At 37.6% G+C, this 14,801-nt stretch overlaps 1 protein-coding gene across 4 annotated transcripts in view; it reads left to right on the plus strand.

The window, feature by feature from the left end:
• The window catches only part of Ttc27 (tetratricopeptide repeat domain 27), a 157,457-nt gene extending 145,405 nt beyond the window's left edge, over positions 1-12,052 (plus strand). For all 4 annotated transcript variants that reach the window (XM_071601477.1, XM_027933487.2, XM_071601478.1 and 1 more), the window contains 4 exons: positions 1,391-1,588; positions 2,854-2,965; positions 8,375-8,475; positions 11,817-12,052. In XM_071601477.1, coding sequence (XP_071457578.1) covers positions 1,391-1,588; positions 2,854-2,965; positions 8,375-8,475; positions 11,817-11,939 — 534 coding nt within the window. In that variant the 3' untranslated portion in view covers positions 11,940-12,052. The remainder of the gene's footprint in view (positions 1-1,390; positions 1,589-2,853; positions 2,966-8,374; positions 8,476-11,816) is intronic.
• Positions 12,053-14,801: the final 2,749 nt, after the last annotated feature.

Consider the following 14,801-nt stretch of genomic DNA (forward strand, 5'->3'; position numbering starts at 1 on the left):
TTCACGGAAAGAAGGAAGATGTGGGCACCTGTCTCTTGGGCTTTGCTCCTCCAAGTGTGGTCTGCAGGCCATCAACATCAGCATCACCTGGGAACTTGTTAGAAATGTAGGATCTTGGTCCAGAATGGGTCAGCATCTTCACTTAGGGTTCTGAATTTCTGACAAGCTCCCAGGTGCTGGCAGTTCATGGAGGGCACTGAGCAGAATGGTCTTAGAGTATTTCAAACTCGCTCTTTAGATGGGTCCAGGTGTCTTCATTGTCCCCTATCAAGGAGTAAAAGATTAAGGATGTACTTTCTATGTCTCCAAGCAGCCATCCTGAGATCAAAACACCTAGGATAAAAGTGTTATCTTTATATCTTGGATTACTGTTTCATACCCGTGGCTTCAAATGTGTCATCAATTCTATTCTGATTGTGTCCCTACAGCTTCAGCCTAACCAAGTATTAAGTATAAAAGCATAAGGACTAGCTAAGAACAGGATAACCAAGAAGTTGCTAAATGGTGAGCTGACATGGGGTAGTTAATGGGAAAACAGATATTTTCTGAGCACCTATTGCAAATGTAGTAGCAATTTATCATTCAGTAATGAAGAAGAACCAGGACCCCTTTATTATTTTTTAAATATTTTTAGTTATAGATGGACACAAAACCTTTATTTTATTTTTTTTATGTGGTGCTGAGAATCAAACCCAGTGCCTCACATGTGCTAGGCACGCTTTCTACCACTAAGCTATAACCTCAGCCCCAGGACCCCTTTAAAAAGAGTCAGAATGTTGTCATAGCAGTCCAGGGGGAAATAAAAGAGGCCTAAACTAAGGAGAGTTTAGGATTCATAGGGAATGTTGAATCAAATCAGTTAGATGTGGCAAAATGGTAGAAAAGAGAATCTAGGTTGCTGCTGCAGGTTCCTGGCTCTGGGAACTATGTGGATACAAGCTCAGAGAGACTAGAGGAGGGAGGGGGCTGCGGGGTGTGATTCACTCTTGGGTAGATAGGTGTGAGATAACAGCAGACCTGCCAGTAGGCACTGAGGTGACAGTCACGGACCCCTGGAGAGAAGCCTGGCTGAAGCTGTAGGGACACAATCAGAATAGAATTGATGACACATTTGAAGCCACGGGTATGAAACAGTAATCCAAGTGAGAAGAGGTGAGAGCCCTCCAAGGAGCCTGAGAAGGGACATCCAGAGAGGCAGTCAGCAGGTGATTCTATAGAGTGGTTCAGGATGGCTTGACTTTATGTTTTAAAAATGTATCAGTGATGTCCTAATTGGCCTCATGTGGTTGGTTATTCATTATCATTGTCTTTGTTGTCGGGTGAATAGCTCTTTATTTTTGTTGCTGTTTTATGGTTTCTAGCTCACTAGTTTTTCTGTGCATATTTTAAGGTCCTTAAAATTCTGGTCAGGGCAGTGGTTGATGGGATGACTGATCGCAGTGGAGGTGTCGCCACCAGCCTCAAAGGGAAGCTGCAGGAGTTATTTGGCAGAGTAACTTCAAGAGTCACCAATGATGGCGAAATCTGGAGGCTGTATGCCCAAGTGTGTGGAAATGGGCAGAGTGAAAAGCCTGATGAGAATGAAAAGGTAAGGCCTCCCTCGGTCCTCCTGGCCCGAGCCTTTTGTTCAGCATGTGTGCAGTAGACCTGCTTTTTTGAGGGGTGGAAGAAGAGTTTAATAATCTTAAAGATACAATCAATATGCTCAGATCAGTTTTGATTTAGTCTTTTACACAAGCACTTTGAATTGTGTGCAGGTTAGGACTTGTTACAGTCATCTTTTGACTTTTCATGAAGTTTTCTGATGTAACTGCTGTTACCTGCAAAATGGGTCTCTAACCTGCTACCCCTGTTGGGTTTGCAGAAAACAGCTGGCTCTTGTTCCTTGTTCTGCACCCCTTTAACAGGCTCATTGCTAAAGACTTAGGCAGACTGGAACAAGGACAGAAAGACTGTTGAGATCTGAGGCAGGGACTATAAAGGGGAAAAATAAGGGACTAGATAAGTAGATTGAAGAAGAACTTATAAAGTCTAACATAATGCTTTGTAAAGGTTGTCTTGCCCCTTTCTCACAAGGGCAATAGAAGGCCAGTTGTACTGTTAGCCTCTTATCTCTGAACCTAAAGGAGCTCCCAGTTTCCAAGGTTGGAATATTTGTTTTGTGTTTCTTTTCAAAACATCCACAACAAATCAAATGTACTCTTTGCGTGGGTTTGGAATTAGCCACGGTACAGCTAATCTATGGGATTCTAAGCCATTCTCTCCTCCCTTAGTGCACATAGCTGGCTTCTACCATTGCCCTGTCAACCCGGAGAAAACATCCCATGCGTGCATGCACACACTCCTACTTTCTGTCTTTCCATTTCTTCTTGAATTATGTACTCTCTTGGAATTAAGGGTCTGAATTCTCTGATCTATGACTTCTGCCTTGAGTTGGCAAGAAAATGAAAGAGAGTGTCTTAAGCTTAAGTGAGATCACATACCTACCAGCAGCTCCATAGTTTTTACCACGTTCACTCCTCATTCTCTAAACGGGTTTCTTAAGCTGAGAGTTATAAATGATGAAGAAATCTGTACACTGCTTACAGATTTGAAGTATGACCTTTATATTTTTTGGTTTCAGGGAATCAAATAACATAGATAGACATCTAGATGCAGCCATTGATTTCTTGTAATTGCTTATTGCTGTTGGGTGTGCATTGTTGCCCCGTCTTTGAGAATAATAAAGACTGTACTATACAGTGCAGATGCTGGTTTTTCAAGTTTGGAATTAGTTCCATATGACTTCCAGGAAACAATTTGAAATGTGAATTCTACTTATTAGTCTAAATATTGTTCTTTCTTTTTCCTTAGGCATTCCAGTGTCTCTCGAAGGCATACAAGTGTGACACACAGTCCAGTTGTTGGGAAAAAGATATTACATCATTTAAGGAAGTTGTTCAGAGAGCCTTAGGACTTGCACATGGTATTTGATTTCCATAGCCTATTTTAATGTATTTTTTACTGATTAAAAAAAAGGTGGTAGTTAAAAAGCAAAGTTCCATTGTAAGTAATCTTAGATGATTTCATTATATTAAAATTTATTCTTAATTCAGAAAACATAGACCAGCTACTTTGAAGTAGGTACTCTGGAGCAATTAGAAGAAGCAGGGTAGAGGCTTAAGCACAAAATACTGTTTGAATAAATGGTAGGAATTAGAAACTTTTGTGGAGATGCAAAATACCTTTTCAGCTATAAATAACCTTCACTCCACACAGTCTGTATTGATTATGTAGTACTAAGGAAATCTGTTAACTTTTTCTTGACTCATATTCTTCATTTAGAAATAAAAATATTTATTCATAAAAATATGTAGATCTCTGAAGTACTTAGCAATATACAAAGAGCTAAAAAGAAGTATAAAATACAATCCAGTCCCTATCTTTAGCAAATTTAGAGAGTATAATTTGAAGGGTGGCTGGCCTCACAAAAAGTGTTTGCCTAATAGTTTAGTTAAAGACCACTTTTAATTATTTGCATTAATGAAAAAAATACCAGGTAAATGTAGTAATTCATTTTTATGTTTACATTTGAATATTAGTGTGTGATGTTCTGGTTCCAATGAAATAGCAAAGTCCCATTGTTAGGAACTAAAAGAAAAGGACATGAACCTATCCTAAAGTCTTCCTACTTCTCTGCTTTAACTTCTTCCTGTCACTAATAGTGACAGCAAATAGAGAGCCACCAAGGCACAATGAAAAGGGCAGAGCTTCACAATCTGGAAGACTAAAGCTCCAGGACCACTCTGCTGTGTGCTTGCTAGGTGACTTCAGTGACTTAACTTCTCTGAACCTTAGTTTATTGCAGGTAAAATCGGGGTAATACCTCCCTATGGTTGTTAGGAGGAATAAATGAAATCATTTAAACACTTAGCATTATTTTACACATGATTTAAATGTTAATCCCTTATCCTCCCACCCCTACTCACCCTGATTCTTCTGAAGTGAAGGATCTTGGGTTATATGATAAGGGCTCAAAACTAAAAAGAGAAAAATGGAGAACAAGGATAAAATTTAACTTGTCTATAAAAAAGTCCCAGAACACTCAGTTTAGAAATGGGCTTGGTAGTTAATAATTCTTCTATGGCCTCTCATATCTTTGACTAAAAGGATATAAATTCCAATTTCCTGGACCATTAGCTATTGGCAGATAAGGTAAAAGTGTTGAACTCTGTATAGCTGAAATTCTGTATAGAGGATTTGGAGGCAGTTGCAGTAGATCAATGGAAGCACACTTTAGGGTGACTAGAGTTCATGTGACTTGTGCTGGCCTTATGGTGGCTGGGCTTAGAGGGTTCATGCCTTTTGCCTTTGGCATTTGTAGATACAAGGTTATGTTTGGGGAAACCTACACTAAGGTGTATTATGCACATAATTAGTAGGGTGGGATTTACTCTGAAGAATTTATCTACTTAAGCTTGCTACATCTAAACATTCTGTGAACTACTAGTTCTGTAAAAATCAAAGCCAAGATATTGTCTGTAATCACCAAGTGCTGGTATTAAACTTGTCAACTTACAAATATGCAAGTAAAAGCAATACTGCAGGGGGGAAAAATCTTCATTTTTCAGCTTAAAGTTGATTTTGAACTTACAGTACCATTTTTCCATTAGGACAGACTTGAGAAAAACAAGTGTGTATTCTCTGAAGTTCTCCTTGGACTTTAATGGATTATGGGTTGGTGCTCCTACATTTTAAGTATATTTGAATGGAAGCTCACCTTTAGTTTCTAATATACTTTAGGTTATAAGGATAAATCTTAACCTTGTGTTTATTGCATTTGTGCACCAGTGTTCAAAGAAGGAGCTGGATTTCTGTTTTCTTTTTTGTCTTTCTCTCCACCCCACCCATGGTAAAAAGGAAATATAGCATTTAAAAAATCTTTGCTCCCTGTTGGGTTGCTGTTGGTCAGAGTCGCCATGAACGTTACAGCTTGAGTAAACATTGCAGTCTTGACGTGGCATTTGAGACCCACGTGTAACAGCACTGTCATTGTGTGCCCATTTGCATTGTCTGGGGATATTCATTTACGGTTTTTGTGATGCTGTGTTCTGGGAAAGGGTGGGCAAAAGCTCCTTTGTTCTTTGTCATCCTGGAACTTTCACAATAATAAATAATAGTTATGCTCTTTCTTTGCTTTGGGATTTTTTTGGGGGACGGGGCAGGGATATGTTTATGCTTTTTAACTGTCTTCAGTCATGAGGTACTTCTCATTTGGATTTTCTGATACTTTGAAACAGCAGACGATTTCTTTCCTTCTCCTTCTCCCTTGCCCTAGCTCTGTCTCTATCTTTAATGCCTTTTGGAAATAGGATTGAGAAGGGAACTAATAGAATGTGTGTTTGTCTTTTTGCTCTTTCTTTCTCATAATGAAAATAAAAAATTAAAGAAATATAGTTGTGTCTGATACAAGCTACTAAGTATTAAACGGCCCAAATACCTCTACCATGGTAGTTACAACTTTCTCTATTAAAAGAAACAGACATAACTTTTTTTTTAAGAGAGAATTTTTTAATATTTATGTTTTTAGTTTTCGATGGACACAACATCTTTATTTTCTTATTTTTATGTGGTGCTGAGGATTGAACTCAGCACCCTGCGCATGCCAGGCAAGCACTCTACCGCTTGAGCCACATCCCCCGCCCAAACATAATTCTTAACTATCTCTGAGACAACTGATCTTTCTGAAAATGGGATTAACATTGCTAATTACCATGCATCCTTTCAACCATTAGCTGAGAAATGTTGAAGTCTAATCATTATTCTGAAGTAGGAAGGTCAAACCTAGCTCTTACTAACCAAAGAAGATGCTATTGATTAGTGACAAAACATTTTGCTAGGTACAGGCAGCCTCCACCAATTGATTAGAGTTTGCAGTGCAAAAGCCCTAATATCCAGAGTATACAAAGAGCTCAAAAAATTAGACAATAAGAGAACAAACAACCCAATCAACAAATGGGCCAAGGACCTGAACAGACACTTCTCAGAGGAGGACATACAGTCAATCAACAAGTACATGAAAAAATGCTCACCATCTCTAGCAGTCAGAGAAATGCAAATCAAAACCACCCTAAGATACCACCTCACTCCAGTTAGATTGGCAGCCATTATGAAGTCAAACAACAACAAGTGCTGGCGAGGATGTGGGGAAAAGGGTACACTTGTACATTGCTGGTGGGACTGCAAATTGGTGCAGCCAATTTGGAAAGCAGTATGGAGATTTCTTGGAAAGCTGGGAATGGAGCCACCATTTGACCCAGCTATTCCCCTTCTCGGTCTATTCCCTAAAGACCTAAAAAGAGCATGCTACAGGGACACTGCTACATCGATGTTCATAGCAGCACAATTCACAATAGCTAGACTGTGGAACCAACCTAGATGCCCTTCAATGGATGAATGGATAAAAAAAATGTGGCATTTATACACAATGGAGTATTACTCTGCATTAAAAAATGACAAAATCATAGAATTTACAGGGAAATGGATGGCATTAGAGCAGATTATGCTAAGTGAAGCTAGCCAATCCCTAAAAAACAAATGTCTAATGTCTTCTTTGATATAAGGAGAGTAGCTAAGAACAGAGTAGGGTCGAAGAGCATGAGAAGAAGATTAACATTAAACAGGGATGAGAGGTGGGAGGGAAAGGGAGAGAGAAGGGAAAATGCATGGAAATGGAAGGAGACCCTCAGAGGTATACAAAAGTACATACAAGAGGAAGTGAGGGGAAGGGGAAAAATAATACAAGGGGGACAAACGAATGTCAGTAAAGGGGGCAGAGAGAGAAGAGGGGAGGGGAGGGGAGGGGAGGGGAGGGGGGATAGTAGAGGATAGGAAAGACAGCAGAATACAACAGACACTAGTATGGCAATATGTAAATCAATGGATGTGTAACTGACGTGATTCTGCAATCTGTATATGGGGTAAAAATGGGAGCTCATAACCCACTTGAATCAAATTGTGAAATATGATATATCAAGAACTATGTAATGTTTTGAACAGCCAACAATAAAAAATTAAAAAAAAAAAAATAAAATAAATAAAATACAAAAAAAAAAAAAAAAAAAAGATACCAAGGTATAAACTACTTAGAAATAAAAAAAAAAAAAAAAAAAAAAAAAGAAATCTATTTTTCAACCATGGTCTGTGATCTAGAGTATAAAGCAGACTTTAAATACTTGTACTGTATAGTGGAGTTTTAAAACAGGATCTGGTTATTAGTCTGTTTGAATTTAGTGAGCATAGCTTCAAGGAACAAAAGCAAGAACAAATCAGTGGAGAGATACCAGGCATTATGTTTGTGCAGAGCTCTTCATTTGTTGCTTTAAAGTATTAATAGCTGGGCCTTTTGCCAGGGAGCAGTATGCCCCCTTCATAAATCCAACTTCTAGGAAAATGGGTTCCCCAGAATGCTGGAGGCAGAGTCGTCTGAGATGAGTAATTTCACTTTCCTGCCCTCCTTGCCGATGCCAAGTATGGCGCAGGAACCCAAGAACCTGGTTGTGGACAAATTCCCTAAATGGAAGGCACATAGATGGTTGGTGTCAGTTCCTCCGGAAGCGTGCTATTAACTTCTGAGTACGGACATGCAGTAAGCATTAAGCTCTACATCCCTGGCATGTCACTTGAGCTAGTGTCATCAGCAACTGTGAGTTCCCATTAGGGACTTGACACCGTGGAAAGCTACACTGAAATATGTTGCATCTGTTTTTGTCCTATGAGCATACCTTGTTTTTGATAAGATTTTTTGTCTCCTTGCCTAACTTATTAGTCTGTGCACATTGTGTGTGTTTATGTGTTGATGAATTTAAGTTCTCTTCCTGGTGATCTATAACTCAACTGAGACCACTTATTTTCCTCAAAATTCTTCTTAGCAGTAAACTTCTTACATAAAGAAGGGGGATAGGAGGTTATAGCTCAGTGGCAGAGCGCTTGCCTAGCATGTGCAAGCTCTAGGTTTGTTCCCCAGCATTAAAAAAAAGAAGAAGAAGAAGAAGAAGGAGGAGGAGGAGGAGGGAAGAGGTTAGGGAAAGTGCACATCATCATTATTTTTCAAAAGTAAAAACTTTCAGTAAAAACTTTCTGGCACTTTGTGGCTCAGTGCTAGAGCGCTTGCCTAACACATGTGAGACACTGGTTTCAATCCTCAGCACTCCATAATAAATAAATAAAATAAAGTTATTATGTCCATCTACAACTAAAAATTTTTTTTATATTTTCCAGGTAGAAATATTTCTAAAGACAATTATCATAAATTCTAACTAAATAATTGGTTTTTGTACCTATAAGTTTTCATTGCCAATTCTTAATGGGTATTTTTCCCATCTTTATCTTGCAGTGGCTATAAAATGCAGTAAAAACAAATCCAGTCCCCAAGAAGCTGTACAAGTGCTTTCTTCAGTCCGACTCAATTTACGGGGCTTATTATCTAAAGCAAAGGTGAGAGTGACGTGAATTAATTAGAACTGTCAGATGGTAAAAAGTCATTAATCTTAGCTAACTGTTCTTAAGTCTTCCTTTACATCAAGGATAATTTTAGGCCACATTATATTTTAGATAACAGTCTCCAGGTGATTGGTTGTGTTGATGAGAATATTATTGGTCCCATGGCTAGATCTCCTGAACGTGAGGAACTTAGGAGTCTTTGAAATTAATGGTTATAATTAAAAATTGCCCTTCTATTTATTATCACTTTTACCAAGTATATGCTGCTGATGCCACTTGTTTTTTTTTTAATTTATATATGACAGCAGAATGCATTACAATCCTTATTACACATGTAGAGCACAATTTTTCATATCTCTGGCTACCATTTGTGAATTTAATGTGTATTTATTTCAGTGCATATTAGAAAAAGCATTATTGGCACATCAAACCTACAATTTCATGAATATTATTGCTTATTTTTCATTTATAATAATAATGATAAAGTGTTTCCTTTTAAAAAGGTTGTTAGATATGTAAAAATTTGATTTAGATAAAACTATTAAGTTTATGCTAGAAGGATTTGATTTAAAAAAAAAACATTGTTATGGTAGATGGCTGTTTTGACAACTGAAATATGCCATTAGTTTACAAATTCTACCCTATGCACCAGGGCTGGGGTGGAGATGCCTAAGAATCACCCAGGGGGAATCATCTTTGGAAGATGATCTTAGACTTTGTGACAGCTACAGATCAGGTTTGGGATGGAGCCTGGAAATCTATTAGATTTCCTAGGTGATTCTAATGTGTAGTCAGGCTTGGATCATACCTCTGGAAGCAAAATTTAAAGAAATATAACTTCTTATACAATTCAGTACTTTGTTTTCTAATATTACCTTGCTTTCACCATTTAGTCTTGGGTTGCAAAACAATTTGATTTACTTGTGAGAGAAAGTCTGTGGCACATGGAAGCCATTTCTAGATATTTTTAAAAAATTTTATAGAACATTTCCAGAGTTTGTCTTTGTTAATTGTTTGATCTTTTTAGATTAAGGCCTTATTTTTGCCTCAGTAGATAATTAATTCACTTTCCCATTCGTATTTAGCTGAGCTATATTTCCTTCCAGCTTTGCAAGAGTGCTCTGCAAGAAATCTGCAAGAACACTCTTGAAAGGCAAGGAAGCAAGCTTATTCTGTGACTTCCAGATCTGGAGCTGAGTTTCCTGCTTCTGATTAGATCACTAACCCATCCATAACTGTTTCTCTCTGAAGGATGTACTCCTTCTGTTCCCTTATCTCTCCACAAAGCCTTTTTTTTTTTTTTAATCAGTTATTACTTTTACATAAATTTGTACCTGCTTGACTTAAATAGTGTTGTCTGTGAAGGTTGCAGGTACAATACAGCCTTCATATTGTTGTAAATTCCCACCCACTAAAAATGAGACCTCAGAACATCATCTGTGGCTGGCTGTGGTGGTACATGCTGGTAATCCAAGCAACTGGGGAAGCTGCGACAGGAGGATTACAAGTTTGAGGCCAATCTCAGTAACTCATTGAGGCCATAAGCAACTTAGTGAGACCCTGTCTCAAAAAAGGGATGTGAGTGGAACTGGGAATGTGGTAAGGCCCCTGGTTCAATTCCCAGCACCCCTCCACCAAAATTATCTGTTTAGATTTTCTTCTTATTAGATCCCGACCAGATCATCCAAAAAGTGACAAAAATTTTCTCCTAAACCTCCTTTGAAGCACCTTCTTGCGTATTATATAAATGGGAGTCTGATCGTGTGCCTAACTGATCATATTGCTAAACTGAATTACATTAAAAACACCACTTTTGAAGAACACTTTTAAAAATGGAAGTGCAATAGGCTTGGTTTACACAAATTTGTGGTCCTTTCTTGCCAGACCAAGGGCTTCATGGAAATAAACTCCTAGAACTTTTTTTCCCCTTTTAAACAAAGAATTGCTTTATTAATACAAACAGACATAACCCGTAAAGCTCCAAGAAATTTAAATAGACTCATCTAACAAGTGACTCAGTTCATGCTCTCCCAGGGCAGAGTGACTCCTCTACCCTTAGCACCCTGTCATTGTACAGGGTTGCTGCCAAGAGTGGCGTGAGGCCTGTTGGTCGGCGGCCAGGGAGCCTGGAGATGGAAACCCTGAAGGAAGAACAGATTTTACCTCTTACACTCAGCAAATTATTCATTCTTTCTAAGCTTCAGTTTCTCTCCACTTCCTCCTTATCTCATAGAAAAGTGATGCAGATTCATTATGATTTGCAAGCACTGTGATTCTTAGCTAAAAAATACACAAGATGAACTCAGATTATTTTCCTAACAGGTGTTTTCTCCAGTGATTATGCTTTGGCAGTTCTTAGGTCATCCTGTTATGAAAAGCTGGACAGATCATCTAGTAGTGGATATATGGGCAAGCTAAATACATTATCCTTATTAAAACACATAGAGAGCTAGGCGCAGTGGTGCACGCTTGTAATCTCAATAGCTTGGGAGGCTGAGACAGGAGGATCAGAAGTTCAGAGCCAGCCTAAGCAAAAGCAAAGAACTAAGCAATTCAATGAGATCCTGTCTCTAAAAAAATACAAAATAGGGCTGGAGATGTGGCTCAGTGGTCGAGTGCTCCTGAGTTCAATCCCTGGTACTAAAACAAAAACCAAAAGTAAACCACATAGACACCCACAAGCACACACATACACACACAAACATATACATATACACACAATGGTCTGAAAATTCTAAAGCTGATTTTCTAGGGTGCCTGTATTGGCTCAGCAGGCAGTTCCTGGAGAAGCATTTCAGAGGGTTTTCAGCTATGGTAGCATTACTGAAGTATGTTGCAATAAACCTTCCAAGAGAATTCTTTTTCCAGGGGGGGCACACATTTATTTTTATTTTATTTTGTTGGGCTTTTTTGCTTTTACCAAATTTTTATAATCTTTGTGATCTCTGATGCATACATGAAAATTAATTTGCAAATAAGTAGCAAAAGGGTATGATTTATGTGAATTTGAATATAAACTATTTGTTCTGCTTACATACACAGAAGATTTTTATTTGAATGAATGATGTTTGTTCACTGAAAAGCCATTGAATTACTTTGAAATGAATCAACAGTACTTAAGGAAATTGAAGAGCAGAGTTCGTTTGAGTTTATAAGTTCAGGCATGTTATTTGGACTCACTGTTTAATTATTACAGCTTGTATATTTCCAGGATGGTAAACAAATGCTGTTATAGTATTATAAGAAAGGAAAAATTTAATTCTATATTTGTAGCCCTTTTATTTGAAAGAAATTTTCATTGTTTTGATGGTGATGCTTTGTTTTTTATGTTGCAGCAACTTTTTACAGATGTGACAAGAGGAGAAATTTCTGGGGATTTAGCAGATGAAGTAGCAGCTATGGATGCCTTGGTCACAGAGCTCCAAGACCTAAGCAACCAGTTTCGAAATCAGTATTGACTCTGCTGGAAGCATTCTGGAAAAGGTGCCTTCACCTTTTAGAGTTTCTCTTATACTGTATATATCTGAAACACTGAACTGATTTTTAAAATAAATTTCTGTTTTATGACTAACATTCTTGTTTTTGTGATATTCTCAAAAGTTTGCACGTTCTAAAGAACATAAAAAGATCCTTATTTCTTTAGGCCTTAATTATGGTTAATTTCATGATTTGTATTATTCTTGAGGTATTTCAGCACAAAAAAGAAAATAGTTTCCTTTTTAGCATAGGGTTTAATTCTCTGTCAGCCTAACATGAATTGGATCATTCCTTGGAAAAACAGTCTGAACCGGAAAAAAAAAAATGTACTACAATTTGTGGAATCATTAGATTGGCTGCTTTATTGTCCAAGGGTGATTATAAAAAAAAAAAAAAAGTGGATTTGGTGATGGAAACATTTACACTTGGTGAGATTTTATGTTTGTGTCAGAAAGATACGGGCTTGGCAAAATTGGAAATGTGAGCATGGTCTAACTTTTAAATCAAGAAAATGCAAGAGAAAAAAAATGACATACCAAATTACAATCCAATCATGAGCCACTAGTAACCAGGCTGTTACCTCCTCCTCATGGTGTATACTGCCAGCCCTAAAGATTTTGTTTAATAAGGTTATTATGGGTGAAGACAGCTATAAATGGTGCCATATTACAAAAATGCCTAAGTAAAATGCTTTCTCAGTAATGTCTATGGGAACAAATATTGAAGGCAGCAGCTGAGGTTAATAATCTTAGTACAAGAGTCATAGCGAGGAATTCTTAGGTTCCTGGCTTGGCTTGCTGAATTTTGGGTCTTATGCATAAATCACTCAACCTTGTTTTTTTCCATGTTCTTATTTATAAGATGTGAACAATTTCTATTCCTAGCTGCTTTATTAGTTTCAACTGCCTTTGGAAATTTAACATTTTATAATCTGTAAATGTAAAGTCCTCTGAACATTAAAAAGTCTTTAAAAAATTCTCAACAGTGAATTTTGCTTATGAATGCTCACCCATGCTAAGTGCTCTTTCCTTAAGCACCTACTTCTTTTTTCTGTTATCATACCAGCCTTAAAAATAAAAGTTTATGTATGCCTCAAAGAACATTCTGTTAAAGAAGAGACCAGACTTGCGAGAAAGTCCAATAAAATGAGGTAGCAGCAGAAATTAACATTTAGGGTCCATTTAAATCTTTCTGGAAGCCATTGAGGAAAAGGTGAGCAAATGAATGATGACTGGATGGATAAAGCAAGGTTTTAAAGTTAATTCTTTATCAGTAGTGAGCTGTGAACCCAAGTAGAAAATGGGTAGGACAGAACTGAAAAAGATAAGGATTTCAGGAATTAAGTGGAAGACTGAGGTAGAACTTCAAAGTGTTGGAAATTTTTAGTTCTGTTCAGTGTCCTCAGGGTTCAGATGGAAAGATACCAGTGATTGGGGTAGTCAGAAACCATGTTAACAACGGGCTGTCTCCTTTTAATCCTGTTCTGCATTGCTATGCTGGGTTGAAGTCTACAGGAGCTTCCCTGCACCCTCTTAACCATGGGATGAGCTATCCATGTCTCCTTTTAAAGGCCATAGACCTCTAAGCGTGGTAGTACACACCTGGGATGGCTGAGGCAGGAGGATTGCAAGTTTAAGGCCAGCCTGGGCAACTTAGCAAGACCCTGCCTCAAAATAAAAAGTAAAAAGAGCTGGGATGTAACTCAGTGGTAAAGTGTCCCCTGGGTTCATTTCCCGGTACACCCCTCCCCCCAAAAAAATTAAAGGACATAGATCTATTAGTTATGTTTAATAATCTTATTTAGCTATTTAAATTTGAAGAAAATGTGTGAGAAGGAATAACTTACAAGTTTTCTGCCAAAATCTCATCTCTACCATCTGTGAACACTGAACATTTAGCTGTTTGACTTCCTCATCTGTAAAATGGGTGTTGATAATAGTACCTTCCATCAAGTTCTCAGTCTCAGTGATGAGACTGTGGGAGTTTTTTGTTTGTTTTTTTAGTACTAGGGATTAAACCCAGGAGCATTTTACCACCGAGCTGTACCCCTGTCCTTTTTATTGTTTTTTTTTTTTTTTTAATTTTTAATTTTGAGGCAGGGTCTCACAGAGTTGCCAAGGCTGATCTTGAACTAGCAAACTTCAGCCTCTCAAGTCACTGTGATTACATGCATGTGTCCTGTACCCAACATGATGCATGCATGTTTACAAACAGGTCTGTACCCTTTACTATAGTGTCTTAGTGTTTTGTGTCTGTCTATTGTTGCTAAATACCTGTGTTTCCAAATGCCTTACCTTTTATAAGTTTTGAGTTTGTTTTTCTAGTGGTACTTTCATTTTCAGGATTATTCTTTTGCTTTGTCAATTAGAAAAGTAGGCTGTGATCCTCTAACTTTTTTATTGAGTTCTTAGTTTTAATAATAATAATAATAGTAGTAGTAGTAGCTGTAAGTTACCAAGTTCTCATTATGTGCCAAGCACTATGTGTAGTGTCATCTTCCACTCTCAAAATGAGTCCTGCTAACCCATAAATCAAGTGTGTTTCTATACATCAGTGATGAATCTACTGAAAGAGAAATTAGGAAAACTACCCCCAAAAAAACAACAACAACTTGGAAATCAATCTAACAAAAAAGGTGAAAGACCCCTACACTGAAAACTACAGAACACTAAAGAAAGAAATTAAAGAAGACCTTAGAAGATGGAAAGATCTCCCATGCTCCTGGATAGGCAGAATTAATATTGTCAAAATGGCCACACTACCAAAAGCATTATACAGATTTAATTCAATTTCTATTAAAATCCCAATGACATTTTTCATAGAACTAGATAAAACAATCATGA

Source organism: Marmota flaviventris, chromosome 14 (genome assembly GCF_047511675.1).
Source record: "Marmota flaviventris isolate mMarFla1 chromosome 14, mMarFla1.hap1, whole genome shotgun sequence".
Lineage (NCBI taxonomy): Eukaryota > Metazoa > Chordata > Mammalia > Rodentia > Sciuridae > Marmota > Marmota flaviventris.